The following is a 23,260-nucleotide window of genomic DNA, read 5'->3' as shown; positions in this document are numbered from 1 at the left end:
TATAATATATACACATTATATATATATATATATATATATATATATATATATATATATATATATATATATATAACATTAATACTTCAACTGAATTTATAATTACGTTTATAATTAAACCTAAATAAACCTAATAATTAAACCTAATATTAAATTAAAATTCGGTTTATAATTATACATAATTTATAAATATAAACCGAATTTTAATTTAATATTAAGTTTAATTATAAATTCAGTTGAAGTACTGTATTAACAAAAAGTTGCATTGAGTGAGTCCTTTAGAGCCCCTAACGCGGAGTGTACACTGCATAGGGGTTAGGGCTTAGTGATGATCACTTCTGAATGGACAGCAGCCCTGAGTTGTATGTCCTGGTATCCCATAATGCGTTTCGCCGTTTCCTGTAGAAATACAAACAGCAGTGAATGGCGGAGTTGTGTGTCCGCAGTGCGCCGGAGAAGCTGCAGCTGGCAGCCAGATCTTTATTATCACAACCGGCATTTTTAATGTGCCAACATGATCGGGCTGGTATTAAACAGTGAGAAGTGCCAGTACACTAAAATACCCGTATATTTGTTGGCTGAAATGAGCAGCTGATGAACTGATCGCTTACTGGTTAGTGCGATCACCGGTTTGATCTCATTCTTTATCTTCACTGATCTCTGAACCTTATTCTGAATTATTCATTCCTGGATTCACTTCATTCTGTCTGATTGTGGAGGGGATTCGACTTTTTCCAGCTGGTGGATCATAATATGTCAAGACGAAAACAGACCAACCCTTTCAAAGTGAATTGTAGGTATCGCAGGTATTGTATACATTATATTTCTTTATACAGCGAATAGACTTTAATCCTGCAATGCTGGGGTTCGAGTTCTACCTAACCCTAATCACATCCTAATCACACCCTAATCACACAGTGTGTATTGTGTTTTACAATAAGCTGATCAGGGTTTGATATTCCAGACACATTTGCATGGCTAAACCTCTTAAAACTAATCAAATCAAATCAAGGTTTATTTGTCTGCACACATAGTCATACACAGTACAACTAGCAGTAAAATGCTTTTGTAACTGCTCAGCTACATCAGTAATTACAAAATAAACAAAATATATATTTATATTAAAAATAGAAATGTTTTAAAATGTAAAAAGTGTAGAAAAATTAGAAAATTTAAAATTAAAATATAAATATTAACTTAAAATGTAATTAAAAAATAGAAGCAATTTCAAGTATGAACTTCAAAGTATATCCAAAGCGACTTACAGTCTAAGCAATTAAGGGTTAGGGGCCTTGCTCAAGGGCCCAACAGTGACAACGTGGCAGTGGTGGGGTTTAAACAAGCAACCTTCTGATTACTAGTTCAGTACCTTAACCACTAGGCTACAACTGCCCAACCAAGTGTGCAAAAGTGACAAGAAAAGTTGTGCAAGAACTGAACATAATACTGAACATATATTGTACAACATAATGCTATGAGAGTTGTGATTATTATATACAAACACACACACACACACACACACATACATATATATCTCTATACACACATATGTGTGTATAAATATACTGTATGTATATATAAGGGTGGCTCAGTGGGTAACACTGTCACCTTACAGGCAGTCCGGGTTCTTTCTGTGTGGAGTTTGAATGTTCTCCCTGTGTCTGCGTGGGTTTCCTCCAGGAGCTCTGGTTTCCTCCCACAGTCCAAAGACATGCAATCAGGTTAATTAGAGATACAAAATTGTCCATGACTGTGTTTGACATTAAACTTGTGAACTGATAAATTTTGTGTAACGGGTGGCTACTGTTTCTGTCATGAATGTAACCAAAGTGTGTAAAACATGATGTTAAAAATTCTAATAAATAATTATATATATATATATATATATAAATAAAATAGTGTGTGTATATATATATATACATTTAGTCCTGATTGCTATTTTGGTTGAGGGCCCGAATAGCTTGTGGGGAAAAAGTTATTTCCCATCCTCTCTGTTTTCGCTTTCAAGGCGCGAAGACACTTCCCAGATCGTAACAGAGAAAATAGTCAATTACTGGGATGACTGGGGTCCTTTACTATCTTCCTGGCCCTTGACCAGCACCGTTTCCTATATATGGACTGCAGGTCAGGAAGCTCGGTCCGGATGATGCGCTTAGCTGAATGCACCACCTTCCGGAGGGCCTGCCTATCCTGATGTTGATTTTGGAGGGGGTATATCTACCAACACTTAATGTTTTTCATTTTAGAAGTCTGACCTTTAATTAAAGTTAATCTTAAAGCGCTTTAAAAAAAATGCTGGAGAATGTGACATCACAACTTGTGTAGTCGCCATATTCCCAGCCAGCATCACTGTCACCCATCAAGATCAAAAAGGGTTCAGGTACCCAGTTGTAAAATTAAATGCTGCCAGGGTTTGGCTTTGTTTGTTTAATTGTTTGTACTGCCCAAAGCAATAGGAAGTTGATAGTCTGACACATGTTGTTGCTTTAACAACATTGGAATTCAAACAGCTTATGCTATTGCTAAAGCAGTATGTGTCCTCCCATCCCCAAAACATTACAGATGTTCCACCAAATTTGTGATCCTTGGAGTATTGTCATACTAACCATCAATTTATGGTTACAGAGAGACAATAATCACTTACTTTCTTTTATTAGTGAACTGCTGAGAAAGCATTTTTCCCTGATGTGTTGGTAGGAACTCTATAATGTCTAACACCGTCTATGGGTAATGTCTATGGGTGCTGCCATCTTGTGAAGGATAAAACAAAGCAGTGCAATGGAATCTGGGCTGTTTACATTTCCTACTGCATGACATCCTTCTGTCCTAACTGAGCTTGAAGCTACAGACATGTAGTAACATGAGCCACTGAGCTTTTAGTTTTTGCTCATTTGCGTTTGACATTTGCTTAACAAATTGTCAAGATTGGAACATGCGTACTACACTGGCTTTAGTAACATCACTGTATGGTGGGATAGGTGTTGGTCGGTGGGTGTGTGGAAAGCCTGACGTTCTCTGTTGCTGCTGTTACTGAATGGTCTGTTGTTGTGAAACTTTGGTTTAAACCATTAGGGTATTATAACTGGATTGAGTGGTTAACATTAGCCTGCATTTATTATAATCGGGTTTACATTGATTAATATAAATAATTCCCATAAGTCTATGGAAAGCATACACTGATCAGCCATAACATTAAAACCACCTCCTTGTTTCTACACTCACTGTCCATTTTATCAGCTCCACTTACCATATAGAAGCACTTTGTAGTTCTACAATTACTGACTGTAGTTTATCTGTTTCTCTACATACATTTTTAGCCTGCTTTCACCCTGTTCTTCAATGGTCAGGACCACTACAGAGCAGGTATTATTTAGGTGGTGGATCATTCTCAGCACTGCAGTGACACTGACATGGTGGTGGTGTGTTAGTGTGTGTTGTGCTGGTATGAGTGGATAAGACACAGCAGCGCTGCTGAAGTTTTTAAATACTGTGTCCACTCACTGTCCACTCTATTAGACACTCCTACCTAGTTGGTCCACCTTGTGGATGTAAAGTCAGAGACGATCGCTCATCTATTGCTGCTGTTTGAGTTGGTCATCTTCTAGACCTGGCTGGATATATTTTTGGTTGGTGGACTATTCTCAGTCCAGCAGTGACAGTGAGGTGTTTAAAAACTCCATTAGCATTTCTGTGTCTTATCCACTCATTCCAGCACAACACACACTAACACACCACCACCATGTCAGTGTCACTGCAGTGCTGAGAATGATCCACCACCTAAATAATACCTACTCTGTAGTGGTCCTTGGAGAGTCCTGACCATTGAAAAACAGCATGAAAGGGGGCTAACAAAGCATGCAGAGAAACAGATGGACTACAGTCAGTAATTGTAGAACTACAAAGTGCTTCTATATGGTAAGTGGAGCTGATAAAGACAGTGAGTGTAGAAACAAGGAGGTGGTTTTAATGTTATGGCTGATCGGTGTATAAGTGCCATATTATATTTTACACAGCTAGCCAGCTCTACCAGATCAACCATCTCATTTTGTGCTGCTGAGTATTTCTGATTGCAATTGTACCATAGAGATGCACTGTGTGGGTTTATAATTGGGGAGTGTAGTCAGTGTGCTAACAGGGTATGCAAGTAAGTTTAAACAGTATTTAAAAATACCAACAACACCATTGCATTTGACACAATCATACCAGTACAACACACACCATCAATTTTCTTTTAGTGTCATAGCAGTGCTGAGAATAATCCATCACTCAAATAATATATAGTCATTGGGGGTTTTATGGGGTCCGCTTTTCAGTAATGTATGGGGTAGATAAGGGTTTACGGAGCAACATATGAGCTACATTTAGTTATTGTATACCCACAAAGTGTAGGTGTAGCACATAAATGGAAAGTATTTCTTTGTACTTTTACCTCTGCCACATCACTTTACCCATCAAACTGTTTTCTGGCATGGTTTTACATGTCTCTGTTCTGTCCTAGGGTGGTGGAGTTGGATGGCAAGCACACTCCCATCGCCTACTACTTTCGAATGTCTCGTCCCGATTCCCACACCCCGGGCCGACTTTCAGTCTGTCTGCCGTGTCTCTTGACTGATGAGTTTGTCTCTTTGTCTGCATTCGGTCAGACACTGCGTCATCTCCTGCCTACAGACACACAGACTTGGAGATAACATTAGAATGGCAGAAAGAGAGTGAGACAAAAGGGGGGAGGGAGGGTAGATAGACAGATGCACAGACAGAGCTGAACCAAGGGGGATGGGTATCTCTCACATCAATCATTGGCTGGGTGTTGTTGAGACAGTCTGTTGTGGTAGTTTGAACATTGTGTCCATTTTTGCCAATGCAGATCTAACAGCCCTTGTAATGGGCCGTGGTGTTTTGTGTGCAGTAAGATGCATTGGTTGAGAGAGCGCTCAGTGCATCGCGATGGGTGAAAATGAGACGATACTGTACTTATAAGTTGTGGTTTAACTGCCACCCTGTAGAGGGCTTGTTTTGGGTTTTATTAATGTTACCTAATTTTCTTTTCAATTTTATACTTTTCCAGTTTTCACCCACTAGTTCTCTCATTCACATAAAATCTACCAGCCGGGTGGATGTGGGCTAGTAAATACTTCCACCCAGACACATTAAGCCAAACTGCAGCTTCATTAAATGCCATGTGAAACATCTGTCAACTTGATGTGTCTTTAATATAACAATCAAAAAGTATTAATTTGCATAAGTTAGCACATGCACTAAGTGAGCAGCACTGTCGCCTCACAGCAAGAAGGTCCTGGGTTCGATCCCCAGGTGGGGTGGTCTAGGTCCTTTCTGTGTGGAGTTTGCATGTTCTCAAGTGAGGTGAATTGGAGATACTAAATTGTCCAAGACAATTCGTGTTCGATATAACCTTGTGAACTGATGAATCTTGTGTAATGAGTGACTACCGTTCCTGTCATGAATGTAACCAAAGTGTACAAACATGACGTTAAAATCCTAAAAAGTTGTTAAACAGTGGGGAGGTCTTGCCACAGATGGTGTAGTTAACACAAGGACCCTTGACTGGACTGCTCGATGACTACAGTTGAACGTCCTTGTGAATTGAAGCATGGTTCTATCTAGAATCATTGTTCAGTAGACCATTAATTTGCTCACCTATCCCTACTATATTGGCTTGTGTATTTACATTTACATTTTCAGCATTTAGCAGACGCTTTTATCCAAAGCGACTTGCACAATGAGCGGAACACAATGAGCAATTGAGGGTTAAGGGCCTTGCTCAGGGACCCAACAGTGGCAACTTGGTGGTGGCGGGGCTTGAACCGGTAATCTTCTGTTTACTAGTCCAGTACCTTAACCACTGAGCTATCACTGGCCTATCTACTTGTGTAAAGCCTCTCTATATAATACAATTAGAAGCATAAAAGTTTTACTTCAGTTTTATCAGACCACCAATTTTTCTACCACTTTCTTAGAAAGAAAAAAACATGCTTTTTCAGTAGGGGTTTAATTATTGCAAGGTTTATATATAGGTTATGGTTAATTAATCATTTGTCTGTCCATCAATCCATCCATCCATCCAGCATCAGCTTCAACAGCAGCCAGGGACTTCTGCAACTTTCAGCTCATAAAGTGTGTTCCAATCACACCAGTAGTTCCCTGTGATGTGGACTACACAGGGAACCATTTTAAATGAGATTCCAAACCATAGGGAGTGAAAGGGTTCCATTCTAAGGGAACTTCACACTGTATAAGGAGTAGTGAGTAACGGTTTATCACTATGCAGGAAGACAACAGTAAAATTTACCCGTCAGTCAGGGTGGCACGGTGGCTAGGTGGGTAGCGCTGTTGCCTCACAGCAAGAAGGTCCTGGGTTTGATCGGCAGGTTGGGCGGTCTGGGTCCTTTCTGTGTGGAGTTTGCATGTTCTCCTTGTGTTCGCGTGGGTTTCCTCGGGGTGCTACGGTTTCCTCCCACAGTCCAAAGACATGGAAGTGAGGTGAATTGGAGATACTAAATTGTCCATGACTGTGTTTGATATGAATGTAACCTGTTAAAATCCTAATAAACAAACAAACCAACCAGTCAGTCATTGCGTGCCTTGCAGGTTAAGACAGCTGCCAGGCACCTTATCTGAGAGCAGCTGGATTATGCCAGACTAACATTTGAAAACTATCAGCGTTGTGAAAATAACCAGTGAACGTCTAGAAACGCTGCTATGTTTTGTGCTTTTGAGATTTTTCCACAATGCATCTCATTAATTTAAATCTCTGACTTCATATTGATTTGCTCTATTGACAGTCCATATCATACTGATAGACCTCATATTCTTATGGAAAAAAAACTAATTTACAAAAGTAGTATGAATATATATATATATACAGGGTGGGCCATTTATATGGATACACCTAAATAAAATGGGAATGGTTGGTGATATTAACTTCCTGTTTGTGGCACATTAGTATATGGGAGGGGGGAAACTTTTCAAGATGGGTGGTGACCATGGTGGCCATTTTGAAGTCGGCCATTTTGGATCCAACTTTAGTTTTTTCAATGGGAAGAGGGTCATGTGACACATCAAACTTATTGAGAATTTCACAAGAAAAACAATGGTGTGCTTGGTTTTAACGTAACTTTATTCTTTCATGAGTTATTTACAAGCTTCTCTTTGTTTACAGCCATTGACATGTCGCAGAGGTTAACACGTGAGGAGCGGGTAGAAATTGTGTTGATGTCTGGTGAACGCAGTACCCGGGTCATTGCAGCAAAATTCAATGCAAGACACCCTACGAGACCACCCATCTCCCATGCTACAGTTAGCAAACTGCTTGCCAAGTTTCGTGAAACTGGTTCAGTGTTGGATTTGCCAAAATGTGGACGCATGAAAACTGTCACTAATGAAGAAACATCAGTGGCTGTCCTAGCTTCATTCAGCAAGAGCCCACAGCGTAGCACTCGCCGCATGTCACTGGAGAGTGGCATCAGTCGAACATCCCTTCGGCGGATATTAGCTACTCACAAATGGCACCCTTACAAACTCCAGCTGCTGCAGCATCTCAACGAGGATGACCCAGATCGGCGCACTGAATTTGCAGAATGGGCAAAACAAAAATTGGAACAGGACCCTCAGTTTACACAGAACATTTTGTTCAGTGATGAGGCAAACTTTTATGTGAATGGTGAAGTTAACAAACAAAACCACCGCTATTGGTCTGACACTAACCCACATTGGATAGATCCCTCCAAGACTGTTGGAACACAAAAATTGATGGTATGGTGTGGTATATGGGGTACAAAGATAGTGGGGCCATTCTTTATCAATGGAAACCTCAAGGCCACTGGATATTTGAAATTGCTACATGATGATGTGTTTCCCTCTTTATGCACTGAAGCTGGCACGTTCCCTGAGTTTTTCCAGCAAGATGGTGCACCACCACATTATGGGTGTCAGGTCCGAGCATTCCTAGATGAACAGTTTCCTGGAAAGTGGATTGGTCGTCGTGGGCCAGTTGAATGGCCCCCAAGGTCTCCCGATCTGACCCCCTTAGACTTTTATCTTTGGGGTCATCTGAAGGCAATTGTCTATGCTGTGAAGATACGAGATGTGCAGTACCTGAAACTACGGATACTGGAAGCCTGTGCTAGCATTTCTTCTGCGGTGTTGCTATCAGTGTGGGAAGAGTGAGAGAAGAGGGTTGCATTGACAATCCAACACAATGGGCAGCACTTTGAACACATTTTATAAGTGGTCAGAAACTTGTAAATAACTCATGAAAGAATATATATATATATATATTAAAGGAAAGCCATCAATTCACTCAATAGATCTTAATCAGGCCTCTAGTGAGGATTTGTGAAACCTAGAAAACCTAATAAATAATGGGTTGTTATAAGCTGGTTTGAACAGTTAGCCCTAATCACTGTAATAGGTAAAAACACATTTTTCTGATGTTTTGATGTATTGGGGGTCCACATTGTTTTTGGGATAGCATAAAAAAGCAGTTCATATTTTTAAAATCACATTTACAAATGAATAGAAGCTAATGCACTTATTTAGTTTTTATAATCACTGTAGATGTGTAACTTTTAAAGGGGAATGTCGGTTTAAAACAATTCAGCTCTTCCTTTTGGTGTTACCTCTCAAGCTGGGGCCCCAAACACATGCATATGAGCTGCTTAGTATGCATGAATGCCAATGCAAACATGTCTGAGAGATTTTTAACAGTGATTTCACTGTGAATGTGTAATGCTGTTGTGGAAAAATAAGGTGAGATGATAAATGAAAACAAAGATTACAGCTGACCGGATTGGAGAATTTGTTGGCACGATCTTGGGTTCTTACAGCAGTGTATGAACTGAAGAAGAACAAAAAACAGAACTGTTGACCTCCATTTATACTGCTGTAGGTATTGGGTGTTGGACTTTGGAACCTCCCTTCTATTCTAACTGTTGTTTCTTATCTGCTTACAACAGCTTAACGATAGATATGTTGCTTATCTCTGTACTTTCAAGCAGCCTAATCTCAAGCAGCCACATGAGGATTTAACAACTATCTAATGCTCAAGCAAAACCCCTCTAACCGAGTATTGACGCCTCCTAAGTGGTAGCATTACAGTAACATGATGAACACTATAAAGACAATGAAACAGGTCCACGTGGGTGTATGAGTGGTTCTTGAAGAGCTGGTTCTTGCAGGTGTAAGGGTCTGGTTTGTTTCTTTAAGACTGTAGTGTGTGGTGTGCCCTGACTAATGCATACATTTGACGCTGTTTAATGGCTGACTAAAATAGGTACGTGTGATGGATCACCTGCATGCTTTTAGGTGTAGTCTGTCAGGTATTTTCACAGTAATTCAATCCTTGTTCATCAACAGGGCCGTTTCACACGACAGGCTTCTCTGGCCCACAAACCGTGTTGGAGATGGAGGCTAAAGACGACTTTGCTGAAGACCCTGCATGCCACAGCAGCAACTGCCAAGATCTCGACGAGCAAGATGACATAACTGGTGAGACTCACAGTGGCTGCATTCACGTTCCATTAATAACCGTTACTGATAAGTAAAGAAACTCTGAATGTAACACCTTATTCTGAATACAGTACTCTGAATTAGGCCTATCAGTTTAAATAATTGTAATAATCTGTTAAATTAAAGAATAGATATGTGAACCTCTGTATCTTTGTGTTGTTTCCAAATGCTAGCGGAAAAACCTACCTATAGGGAAACAAATCATTTAATAGTCTGATTGTACACTGTGTATCAGTACCTGCTATAGGTATCGACCACACTGGGCGGCACGGTGGCTCTGTGGGTAGCACTATCGCCTCACAGCAAGAAGGTCCTGGGTTTGATTCCCAGGTGGGGCAGTCCGGGTCCTTTCTGTGTGGAGTTTGCATGTTCTCCCCGTGTCTGTGTGGGTTTCCTCCAGGAGCTCCGGTTTTCTCCAACAGTCCAAATGAATAAATAAACAAAAATCTATTTATGCAGCTGGGAAATGTAAAACTATGCATTTGCTGTATGTGCTGCATTTGGAGCAAACCAGTGATTTGTCATGTTATATTTACTATACATTGGGGTATAGCCTCTCACCATCTTACAACGTTGTGATTGCAGCTATACCCCGATCATATATGAAAGGCACACATGACCATTGTAATTAATGGTAATTGTGATTTGCATATAGACCTGATCACCGGTTCCATTGTTATGTAATGGGTCGGTGTCGGTCGTTATGCAATTCAACTGCATATAAGGTTGGGGTTATTCACCACCAGCTCAGACTGAAGAAGTCACTTGGATGAGTTATGAAACGTGTCTCTACAACAAACTTGTGTCCAGATGAACTGATTCAACTTTGTGGAAGTTGCAAGCTTATAACCTAGGACTTGATACATCTGCTGCTTACATCTTGGCCTTGTGGAGTCCATGCCTCAACAGGTCAAAGTCTGAGGGGGTTAATGGCCAATAGGGGTCTGTATTGTGCTGTGGTTACAGGTTACCAGCTATAAGTTATCTTTTTTTCAGTACATGGGCACTCGGATGGCACAGCGGTAAATCATGCAAGCCCACTACTATTAAGATCCAGGGTTCAGCGGTGCCATCAGTCAGCTGGGCGACGTGCAAAAGCCTGAACGGCATAACCACTGGGAGGTGCACTTGTCAGTGCGCTCCTAGTGTCGGCCTCAAGCCCGGAAAAAAAAAAGGGTTTGCGTCAGGAAGGGCATCTGTTGTAAAAACTGTGCCAGTTCAAGTATGCGGACCAGGATGATTTGCTGTGGCGACTAAATAAAGAAAAATATATATTGACGCTTAATCCTTAAATCCTTATTTTGGCTGTCAATTTATTATATTTAGCAGCACCAAGTAAAATGTAAATACATTTCTAGCATTAACTGCAATGTTTATTTTGGGGATGTAATGATACACTCTACCCACGATGCAATGCGATGCGATTCACGATACTGGGTACACGATACGATTTTCTTTTAAACAAAATGAAATTGAAGACAAATTATGACAAAGTTTCCTTTTATTATTTCTCTTTAAAAAAATAAAAATGTTTTTATTTGTGCTTATCTTTTATTTATCTAAATAATGAATGTCCTTTTATTTCTGAGGTAGGTACAAACTGCAAAACAATGCTGCACATTTCCCTTTTTGTGTTAAAAATAACTGTAATAAAATTTCAAAACAAATCCCACATTAAATAAATAAATAAATAATACAAATAAAGAAAGTATCCTCACATAAAGAAATTTGGCTGGAAAATTCCGAACCTGGCAACCCTGAAGTGACGTCAATCAGGCAAGGTGAATAGCGCCAGTGCCCTCTGCTGTTTAAAGTGAATATCGATTCATTATACATGTAAACCGATTTGAATCGTTACACATGTGAATCGACTTTTAACTGTCTTGTGGTGCATCGTTACATCCCTAGTTTATTTTAATGATTGTCTAATGGAAGCCTGTTCATTGTTTTGTCTGGTTCTTCAAAGCTGAATTTAAATGAATTCCCTCCTGCCATTTAGACACCAAGACGTTTGGTGACCATGGTATAATCTGCCTACTACATTTACATTTTCGGCATTTAGCAGATGCCTTTATCCAAAGCGACTTACAGTACTGTGACAGTATACAGTCTAAGCAATTGAGGATTAAGGGCCTTGCTCAAGGGTCCAACAGTGGCAACCTGGCAGTGGTGAGGCTTGAACCGGCAACTTTCTGATTACTGGACCAGTACCTTAACCACTAGGCTACAACTGCCCTACTAATATTTCTATATACACTAAGATTTCTGTGTTTATAGTACATGTAAACAATTGAGATCAGAATTAAGTGAAAATCACCAAGTGTAAACATAAATGGGGAAGTAGACTGTTCAGAAAAAGAAAAAAAACGAATGGATAGGGGACATTGTGATCAAGCCGCAGTAATGGGTTGTTTTTGTTTTTCAGATGATAGTGACAGCGACTTGGACAAAGAGGACTCTTCAAACTCTTCAGCTGATGACAGTATGGCATGTGATAAGAGCAGCCAGTGCTTAGTTTTCAACGGAGAAATGAAGCAGGTAAACCTGGTAGAACGTGTGTTTGAGCCATAGATTTGGGAGAATGAACATAGTTATCTTTTAAGATCACAGATCTAAATCAGTGGCTTCACTATGTCATACTATGTGCTGTGATAGCTTAAAAATGTTGGTCAAATTCCATGCTAAAGGTTGCAGTAATGTGCTCAGTATGTCAGTATGTTCTCCTTGATTCTACACTCACTGTCCATTTTATCCGCTCCACTTACCATATAGAAGCAATTTATAGTTCTACAATTACTGAGTCTGTGACGCAGATAAATACAAATAATAGCATTTTATACAAAAAACTAAAATCAGGTCTGATTGGTTCAGAAAGCGCTCTTTCAACCATTAGCACCAATTCTGTAGGAGTGTTCCATTCAACCGAGTTGTTCCTGTGAAGTGCACTACATAGGGTATTCCACCATTTTAAGTGAGATTTCAATCCACTGATTGAATGAAAAATGTTCAGATGAAGTGGACTTCAAATTGTGTAGGGAGTAGGAAGCGACGCTTCACTATGCCAGAAGCTGGCTGTAACATTTACTCATTGCGTGCGTTGCGGGTTAAGACGGCCGGAGAGTTATTAGAGATCAGAATATTTATATATTTACATTTACATTTTCAGCATTTAGCAGACGCTTTTATCCAAAGCGACTTACACAATGAGCGGAACACGATGAGCAATTGAGGGTTAAGGGCCTTGCTCAGGGACCCAACAGTGGCAACTTGGTGGTGGCGGGGCTTGAACCGGCAACCTTCTGCTTACTAGTCCAGTACCTTAACCACTGAGCTATCACTGGCCCGTATATATATATATATATATATATATATATATACAGTGTATCACAAAAGTGAGTACACCCCTCACATTTCTGCAAATATTTCATTATATCTTTTCATGGGACAACACTATAGACATGAAACTTGGATATAACTTAGAGTAGTCAGTGTACAGCTTGTATAGCAGTGTAGATTTACTGTCTTCTGAAAATAACTCAACACACAGCCATTAATGTCTAAATAGCTGGCAACATAAGTGAGTACACCCCACAGTGAACATGTCCAAATTGTGCCCAAATGTTTCGTTGTCCCTCCCTGGTGTCATGTGTCAAGGTCCCAGGTGTAAATGGGGAGCAGGGCTGTTAAATTTGGTGTTTTGGGTACAATTCTCTCATACTGGCCACTGGATATTCAACATGGCACCTCATGGCAAAGAACTCTCTGAGGATGTGAGAAATAGAATTGTTGCTCTCCACAAAGATGGCCTGGGCTATAAGAAGATTGCTAACACCCTGAAACTGAGCTACAGCATGGTGGCCAAGGTCATACAGCGGTTTTCCAGGACAGGTTCCACTCGGAACAGGCTTCGCCAGGGTCGACCAAAGAAGTTGAGTCCACGTGTTCGGCGTCATATCCAGAGGTTGGCTTTAAAAAATAGACACATGAGTGCTGCCAGCATTGCTGCAGAGGTTGAAGACGTGGGAGGTCAGCCTGTCAGTGCTCAGACCATACGCCGCACACTGCATCAACTCGGTCTGCATGGTCGTCATCCCAGAAGGAAGCTGGCGCACAAGAAAGCCAGCAAACAGTTTGCTGAAGACAAGCAGTCCAAGAACATGGATTACTGGAATGCCCTGTGGTCTGACGAGACCAAGATTTTGGGCTCAGATGGTGTCCAGCATGTGTGGCGGCACCCTGGTGAGAAGTACCAAGACAACTGTATCTTGCCTACAGTCAAGCATGGTGGTGGTAGCATCATGGTCTTGGGCTGCATGAGTGTTGCTGGCACTGGGAAGCTGCAGTTCATTGAGGGAAACATGAATTCCAACATGTACTGTGACATTCTGAAACAGAGCATGATCCCCTCCCTTTGAAAACTGGGCCTCATGGCAGTTTTCCAACAGGATAACGACCCCAAACACAACCTCCAAGATGACAACTGCCTTGCTGAGGAAGCTGAAGGTAAAGGTGATGGACTAAACCCAATTGAGCACCTGTGGCGCATCCTCAAGTGGAAAGTGGAGGAGTTCAAGGTGTCTAACATCCACCAGCTCCGTGATGTCATCATGGAGGAGTGGAAGAGGATTCCAGTAGCAACCTGTGCAGCTCTGGTGAATTCCATGCCCAGGAGGGTTAAGGCAGTGCTGGATAATAATGGTGATCACACAAAATATTGACACTTTGGGCACAATTTGGACATGTTCACTGTGGGGTGTACTCACTTATGTTGCCAGCCATTTAGACATTAATGGCTGTGTGTTGAGTTATTTTCAGAAGACAGTAAATCTACACTGCTATACAAGTTGTACACTGACTACTCTAAGTTATATCCAAGTTTCATGTCTATAGTGTTGTCCCATGAAAAGATATAATAAAATATTTGCAGAAATGTGAGTGGTGTACTCACTTTTGTGATACACTGTACATACAGTGTATCACAAAAGTGAGTACACCCCTCACATGTCTGCAGATATTTAAGTATATCTTTTCATGGGACAACACTGACAGAATGACACTTTGACACAATGAAAAGTAGTCTGTGTGCAGCTTATATAACAGTGTAAATTTATTCTTCCTTCAAAATAACTCAATATACAGCCATTAATGTCTAAACCACCGGCAACAAAAGTGAGTACACCCCTTAGTGAAAGTTCCTGAAGTGTCAATATTTTGTGTGGCCACCATTATTTCCCAGAACTGCCTTAACTCTCCTGGGCATGGAGTTTACCAGAGCTTCACAGGTTGCCACTGGAATGCTTTTCCACTCCTCCATGACGACATCACGGAGCTGGCGGATATTCGAGACTTTGCGCTCCTCCACCTTCCGCTTGAGGATGCCCCAAAGATGTTCTATTGGGTTTAGGTCTGGAGACATGCTTGGCCAGTCCATCACCTTTACCCTCAGCCTCTTCAATAAAGCAGTGGTCATCTTAGAGGTGTGTTTGGGGTCATTATCATGCTGGAACACTGCCCTGCGACCCAGTTTCCGGAGGGAGGGGATCATGCTCTGCTTCAGTATTTCACAGTACATATTGGAGTTCATGTGTCCCTCAATGAAATGTAACTCCCCAACACCTGCTGCACCCATGCAGCCCCAGACCATGGCATTCCCACCACCATGCTTGACTGTAGGCATGACACACTTATCTTTGTACTCCTCACCTGATTGCCGCCACACATGCTTGAGACCATCTGAACCAAACAAATTAATCTTGGTCTCATCAGACCATAGGACATGGTTCCAGTAATCCATGTCCTTTGTTGACATGTCTTCAGCAAACTGTTTGCGGACTTTCTTGTGTAGAGACTTCAGAAGAGGCTTCCTTCTGGGGTGACAGCCATGCAGACCAATTTGATGTAGTGTGCGGCGTATGGTCTGAGCACTGACAGGCTGACCCCCCACCTTTTCAATCTCTGCAGCAATGCTGACAGCACTCCTGCGCCTATCTTTCAAAGACAGCAGTTGGATGTGACGCTGAGCACGTGCACTCAGCTTCTTTGGACGACCAACGCGAGGTCTGTTCTGAGTGGACCCTGCTCTTTTAAAACGCTGGATGATCTTGGCCACTGTGCTGCAGCTCAGTTTCAGGGTGTTGGCAATCTTCTTGTAGCCTTGGCCATCTTCATGTAGCGCAACAATTCATCTTTTAAGATCCTCAGAGAGTTCTTTGCCATGAGGTGCCATGTTGGAACTTTCAGTGACCAGTATGAGAGAGTGTGAGAGCTGTACTACTAAATTGAACACACCTGCTCCCTATGCACACCTGAGACCTAGTAACACTAACAAATCACATGACATTTTGGAGGGAAAATGACAAGCAGTGCTCAATTTGTACATTTAGGGGTGTAGTCTCTTAGGGGTGTACTCACTTTTGTTGCCGGTGGTTTAGACATTAATGGATGTATATTGAGTTATTTTGAGGGAAGAATAAATTTACACTGTTATATAAGCTGCACACAGACTACTTTTCATTGTGTCAAAGTGTCATTTTGTCAGTGTTGTCCCATGAAAAGATATACTTAAATATCTGCAGAAATGTGAGGGGTGTACTCACTTTTGTGATACTCATACTGGTCACTGAAAGTTCCAACATGGCACCTCATGGCAAAGAACTCTCTGAGGATCTTAAAAGACGAATTGTTGCGCTACATGAAGATGGCCAAGGCTACAAGAAGATGGCCAACACCCTGAAACTGAGCTGCAGCACAGTGGCCAAGATCATCCAGCGTTTTAAAAGAGCAGGGTCCACTCAGAACAGACCTCGCGTTGGTCGTCCAAAGAAGCTGAGTGCACGTGCTCAGCGTCACATCCAACTGCTGTCTTTGAAAGATAGGCGCAGGAGTGCTGTCAGCATTGCTGCAGAGATTGAAAAGGTGGGGGGTCAGCCTGTCAGTGCTCAGACCATACGCCGCACACTACATCAAATTGGTCTGCATGGCTGTCACCCCAGAAGGAAGCCTCTTCTGAAGTCTCTACACAAGAAAGCCCGCAAACAGTTTGCTGAAGACATGTCAACAAAGGACATGGATTACTGGAACCATGTCCTATGGTCTGATGAGACCAAGATTAATTTGTTTGGTTCAGATGGTCTCAAGCATGTGTGGCGGCAATCAGGTGAGGAGTACAAAGATAAGTGTGTCATGCCTACAGTCAAGCATGGTGGTGGGAATGCCATGGTCTGGGGCTGCATGAGTGCAGCAGGTGTTGGGGAGTTACATTTCATTGAGGGACACATGAACTCCAATATGTACTGTGAAATACTGAAGCAGAGCATGATCCCCTCCCTCCGGAAACTGGGTCGCAGGGCAGTGTTCCAGCATGATAATGACCCCAAACACACCTCTAAGACGACCACTGCTTTATTGAAGAGGCTGAGGGTAAAGGTGATGGACTGGCCAAGCATGTCTCCAGACCTAAACCCAATAGAACATCTTTGGGGCATCCTCAAGCGGAAGGTGGAGGAGCGCAAAGTCTCGAATATCCGCCAGCTCCGTGATGTCGTCATGGAGGAGTGGAAAAGCATTCCAGTGGCAACCTGTGAAGCTCTGGTAAACTCCATGCCCAGGAGAGTTAAGGCAGTTCTGGGAAATAATGGTGGCCACACAAAATATTGACACTTCAGGAACTTTCACTAAGGGGTGTACTCACTTTTGTTGCCGGTGGTTTAGACATTAATGGCTGTATATTGAGTTATTTTGAGGGAAGAATAAATTTACACTGTTATATAAGCTGCACACAGACTACTTTTCATTGTGTCAAAGTGTCATTTTGTCAGTGTTGTCCCATGAAAAGATATACTTAAATATCTGCAGAAATGTGAGGGGTGTACTCACTTTTGTGATACACTGTATATAAATTGTCACATGTAACTAATGTTATCACATGCTGACACTAGCGACTCTTGTTGTTCACGAGTAATTTTTTTGTGAGTCATGAGTCGAGTCCGAGTCATTTGAAACGAGTCCGAGTCAAGTCTGAAGTCGCTGTGTGTGCGACTTACTTGGCCAGCATATGTGTGGTGCAAGCAGCAAAGGAATTGAAATGGGGAATTTTAAATGACTAACAGTCTGATTCATGCCTCTATGGTACCACTGTAAAAGGAGTCTTCATGACAGTCGGGGTGACTCATGAATACTTGTGGGAGACTCTTATATGCCACATTGTCTCCTCATATTTGTAGGTGGCTCATTGCCCACTAGTTTGGCAGAATATACAGCATAGTAATGGGTCTCCAGTCATTTAGTTGGCACATGTAGAATTTGTAATCGTCCCACACACACATGCCATCACAAATTCATTCCGAAGTTCATTCTTTAGCGTTCACTGCAGCTAATCTATGGGTGTCACAGTGGTTTGGTGAGAAGCACTGTCCCCTCATAGCAAGAACGTCCTGGGTTTGATCCCTGAGCGGGGCGATCCGGGTCCTTTCTGTGTATGTTCTCCCAGTGTCTGTGTGGCCTCACAGCAAGAAGGTCCTGGGTTCGATCCCCAGGTGGGGCGGTCTGGGTCCTTTCTTGTGTGGAGTTTGCATGTTCTCCCCGTGTCTGCGTGGGTTTCCCCCGGGTGCTCAGGTTTCCTCCCACAGTCCAAAGACATGCAAGTGAGGTGAATTAGATACAAAATTGTCCATGACTGTGTTCGATATAACCTTGAAGTGATGAACCTTGTGTAACGAGTAACTACCGTGTGTCTGTCATGAATGTAATTAAAGAGTGTAAAACATGACGTTAAAATCCAAATAAACAAACAAAGTGTCTGTGTGGGTTTCCTCTGGGAGCTCCGCTTTCCTCCCACAGTCCAAAAACATGCAGTCAGGTTAATTGGAGACACTGAATTGCCCTATAAGTGAATGGGTGTGTGTATGTGTGTGTGTATGTGTGTCTGCCCTGCGATGGACTGGCATCCTGTCCATGGTGTTACTGTGTGCCTTGCGCCCATTGAGGGGCTGGGATAGGCTCCAGCACCCCCCGTGACCCTAACTGGATAAGCGGATAAGAAAATGAATGAATGAATGAAAGTCTGTATTATGGGCGTTATGGTGGGTTGATGGGTAGCACTGTCGCCTCACAACAAGAAGGTCCTGGGTGTTTCCTTCGGGTGCTCGTTTCCTCTTACAGTCCAAAGACATGCAGTCAGATTAATTGGAGATGCTAAAATTGCCCTAAGTATGAGTGTGTATCTGTGTGTGTGTGTGTGTGTGTGTGTTTGCCTTGTCATGGACTGGTGACCTGTCCAGGGTGTTTCCTAACCTTTGCCCAGTGAATTGGACTCACCATGACCTAAGTAGGATAAAGCGGTGGTAAAACAGACAATGAATAAATGAATGAATAAAGTCTTGTGTTGTTAAATTATGGACATGTCCCTAATGCAACCCCTCTGTGCTATATTGTGTCCATCAGGAAAGCGAGTTTGACAGTGACATGGGGAATAATTACGTGTGTCCCCTTTGCAATTTGGAGTTCAGCGGCACCGAGCAACTCATTGCACACGTCTACCAGGTGAGGACAGCACCCCTTTTTTTGTATTTTCTGTTTATGCAACCCCCCGCCCCAATTTTCCTCCCAATCCTACCCAATCGTATTTCACCTCTACTGTTGCAGACCTTCCATTCCTTACCAAGGAGGGTCTCAACTGTCACATCCCCCCTTTGTCATGTGCAGTGTGTTTATCTGCGTCTAATCTTCCATCAATTGAAACTTTCTGATCACGGGCACTGCTGGATTTTAATTTTTGTATGAAGCCTTATTCAAGTATTGACACTGAAGTGTTTACAAATCCCAACAACACTGCTGTACTTGATACACTCATACCAGAACTTCACACACTACCTTCTTGTACAGGGCTCTAGACTAACTTTTTGCACTGGTTGCACTGGTGCGCCTAACTTTTTTTCTTAGGTGCACCAGCACAAAAGTTAGGTGCACCCAAATTTTCGACCGCATCGCATTTAACACCTGTTTTACAGGATCCCTTTTTTTTTTAAATCACTGTCCATATAGGCAATATTGACTTGTAAATGATTAACTAACAATCTGGTCAACATAAAGTTCTTTATTTGAAGCACAATTCTACACGAAAGGTAACTTACTGAAAAAGTGTTGGTGCTTAAAGTGCTTCACTGAGCTGAAATTTAAACCCAAGATAAATGAAATAAAAAGAAAATCTAAATTAAAAGTGCAAGTGTTTTAAGGGCTTCAAACTGCACATCTCATTTAATGATAAGAATATTACATATGGTTAATGCAGTAATGAGACGCATATTATTGACATAGGCTACATGACATGATTATTACATTTGGAGTCAGTTTGCCGCTGATATTTTTAAAGTGCCTTAAAAAAGATGAACTGTGTGATATGACGTGGTTAGAGATGGGACGATCGATCGGCTACGAATCGGCCGATTTTTTATCAAAATATGCGATCGGCGATATTTCCTAAAAGTAGCCGATCCGATCGTGTGATATATAAAGACCATGTTAAGTTAACAGCTCAGTGGATTGATCCAGACTTTGAGCTACGAAGCACCAACCATCACATCACCATTCATCAACAATCGTACAGAAACCATCGTGAAAGCTCTTACGATGTAATTTTGCTGATTGTAATATTGACTTTAAAAAGATAATTCAACCCGGTCACATCTGAGTCGATTCTATCAGCACGTTATATAAACTCCTGGTTCACTTTGGTAAATCGTGAGCGGTTCTTACTTGTGATGTAGATGAGAACAGAAAACGTTACAGAGCCAATCCGAGGCAAAAGTTTATTCATTACCAAATTCGTTAGTTCAGGATCATCTGCTGAACTTTTAGAAAACTTTTAGCTCCTTAGACGGAACGAGTCTGACTCGGTTACAGATCTGTGGTAATAGCAGTTTAATTAAGCTTTTTAATTAACCTTTTTAATGTAAGAGAGTCACACAAAATGTTCTGTAGTAGCTGGTGTTTATTTAAAACCACGACATTTAATTAATAACAGTAAACACGGAGAGATAACTGAGAAGAGAAACTTACGCTTCACATAAAAACGAATCAACTCATGAATCAATGAATCACTGAATCACTTATAGCGATACTGTGAACTCTGCGTCTCTGTAACTGTAACTGCGTCTCTTCTAAAGGCACAAACACACACACACACGCGCGCGCTGCTCCGGTTTATCTTTACTGTGAGGCTCTTTTTAAGTTTATTTACTGCTAATCCCCCCCCGATCGGAATCGGCTATCGGCCGATGTCCCTGAAAGGAGATCGGAGATCGGAATCGGTGCCAAAAACCCCGATCGGTCCATCTCTAGACGTGGTAAAAGTGACCCGGACAGAACGAACAACGTTTAACGTGAAATATAAACACCACACGTAAAGTAAATCCAGTTAAACACAGATACATGTGGAGCTGTTAGACTGGATTTGATGGTTATTTCACACAGATGGATGTTTGTGTTGTGGAACTTTAATGATGTTTTATCTATCGAGTCGAGCGCTGAGCAAATTGGTTATTTACGTCGAGAGTCGTGGTGAAAGCGAAGCGCAAAACTCTTCTCACGTCAATGAACTAAAGAAAACAACAACTGAGACGAACACGTCACGTCTTCTTATCACCGATATTTGATTGATGTTTTTACATTAAAACCAACATCTGTAACAGCAGCACAAATGCTCACACATATCCTACACACTCCGCCATGATATTACTACTCTTAACTTTCGCTGTGTAATGCCCACCGTTGATGACGCTGGTCCGCCCTTCACTATCTCTGATTGGTTTAGACATATAGATATGATTAGATATGGGCCTAATGTGTGTCTGTTGTTGCACCAGAGACTTTCAGAGTAACGAACGGCTGGTCAGATTTTTTTCAGTCGCACCATTGAGAAATTAGGTCGCATGTGTGACCAAATTGATCGCACTCTAGAGCCCTGTTGTAGTACTGAGAATGGACCACTACCCAAATAATATCAAGGGCTTTCTTTTGATTGATAAATGGGATAATCCGCTAGCATACCAGCGGGTCCGAATCTTGGCTCTGCTACCGGTCGGCTGGGCGCCCGCATCAGACAAAGCTGGCCTCTAGTCTGCTGGGTGGGAAAAGACCGGACTAAGGGGTGGGGGTTATCAGCGCTGTGTTAGGACCTTGTTTGCCCAGGGAACCTGTACAGGTGCACAGATCCACCGAAGTATGGTTGAATAAGAAGGGATTGGTAGAACTGCACACACACATTGGAGGTAGGGTGTGTCTTGACTGACACCGTTGGGGTCCCCAGTAGCAGATTGGCTACATTAAAATTGGGAGAAAAAGCGGGGTAAAATGCAAAACAGAAAAGAGGAAGCTGTCCATATACTTTTGGCCATATAGTGTACTTGTCGGTGTACATTAATCCTGTATTTCTCTCCTACTTGTTGACGTGAGCAGCACACTTCGACTGTGGGCGACAGCAGGAGTTACGTGTGCCCGGTATGTGGGCGTGCTCTCAGCTCGCCAGGCTCACTGGGACGCCACCTCCTCATTCATTCCGATGACCGACTGTCCAACTGTGCGGTGTGTGGCGCACACTTCAATAACACCAACAACATTAACAGGTATGTTAATCTCTCATTGTAGGCATTATGCCAGGACTATGACTCACATGATTTCAAGAAGCCTCCATTGGCATGTCCTTGTTGCAGGGAAAAGCTGCAAGAGTTCCTCACTCACAGTGACATGGAGTGCCCAAGTCAAGACCAAGCCTGCTCAGTGGCACAGTCCATCTCTGATAACCAGATGTCCATCCAAAGGGTGAATCATGGCTCCAGCCCTGGTGCTTCCTTACCTCCACTTCCAGAGAACCTTGTATCCTCTGGCCCCTCTTATCCAGACCCCTTAAACCCACTACCTGACTTGTTAAACCCCATGCCCGTGTACCCAGCGGACGTGTTACTGGTGTGCAACAACTGCACGGCCTTCCAGCAGCTGGCAGGCACACAGTCGTCCTCGATGGGAAAGTGGGCGATGCGCCGCAGGAACGAGCCATCGGAGGTGCGGGTCCAGAGACTGGAGCGCGAGCGGGTGGCCAAGAAGACCAAGCGTGATCGGGAGTCCCCGGGGGAGCGCGAAATGCGACGGCTGCGCGACCGCGAGGCCAAGCGCATACAACGGCTGCAGGAGACGCAGGAGCAGCGGGCGCGTCGGCTGCAGCGGGACCGCGAGGCCATGCGGCTCAAGCGTGCCACGGAGACGCCCGAAAGGAGACAGGCCCGCCTCGTGCGCGAGCGCGAGGCCAAGCGCCTTAAAAGACGCCTCGAGAAGATCGAGCCAGAGTTGCGGGCGCAGATCGAACACGATCCCGCCGCCGTGGCCGCGCTCAGCTCCGACGTCAATATGTTCCCCTTTCCCTACACCATGCCTGTTTCATCTGTAGACAATGGGCTGTTTATGAAACTGCCTTAATAATACAATACAGGGGTTAGTTGGCGCTCAAACCTTGGGCAGAATCAGACTGTTCCCGAAGATTTTGAGGAAATGTTTCTGAGGATGTCACTGACAAACTCTACATTTATTTATATAAAAAATTCCAGCAGGGTCAAGAAATATTTTATATACCTGCGTTACGAATATTTGCATGCTGTTGTAAAAATTTGTTTTGTTCCATTTTAGGGGCTACATACACTGATCAGCCATAACATTAAAACCAACACCTCGTTTCTACACTCACTGTTCA

General features: G+C 42.5%; 1 protein-coding gene across 1 annotated transcript; it reads left to right on the top strand.

The window, feature by feature from the left end:
• The first annotated feature begins 700 nt into the window (after positions 1-700).
• Positions 701-23,114, top strand: znf821 (zinc finger protein 821). Its single transcript, XM_063013132.1, has 6 exons — positions 701-790; positions 9,370-9,501; positions 11,948-12,060; positions 18,964-19,062; positions 21,976-22,142; positions 22,230-23,114. Exons 1-6 carry the CDS (start codon positions 751-753, stop codon positions 22,987-22,989), a joined length of 1,311 nt encoding a protein of 436 aa, XP_062869202.1. The 5' UTR covers positions 701-750; the 3' UTR covers positions 22,990-23,114.
• The last annotated feature ends 146 nt before the right edge of the window (positions 23,115-23,260 follow it).

This window comes from Trichomycterus rosablanca, chromosome 17, assembly GCF_030014385.1.
Source record: "Trichomycterus rosablanca isolate fTriRos1 chromosome 17, fTriRos1.hap1, whole genome shotgun sequence".
NCBI lineage: Eukaryota > Metazoa > Chordata > Actinopteri > Siluriformes > Trichomycteridae > Trichomycterus > Trichomycterus rosablanca.
The sequence above is the reverse complement of the archived record's forward strand: the minus strand, read 5'-3'. Positions and strand labels throughout refer to the sequence as shown.

Excerpts from the sequence above, each read along its gene's own strand:
- znf821 (XM_063013132.1), top strand. The coding sequence starts at position 751 with ATGTCAAGACGAAAACAGACCAACCCTTTCAAAGTGAATT. Across the intron at positions 9,502-11,947 it reads CGAGCAAGATGACATAACTG|ATGATAGTGACAGCGACTTG; the intron begins GTGAGACTCACA and ends TTTGTTTTTCAG. Across the intron at positions 19,063-21,975 it reads TCATTGCACACGTCTACCAG|CACACTTCGACTGTGGGCGA; the intron begins GTGAGGACAGCA and ends TGACGTGAGCAG.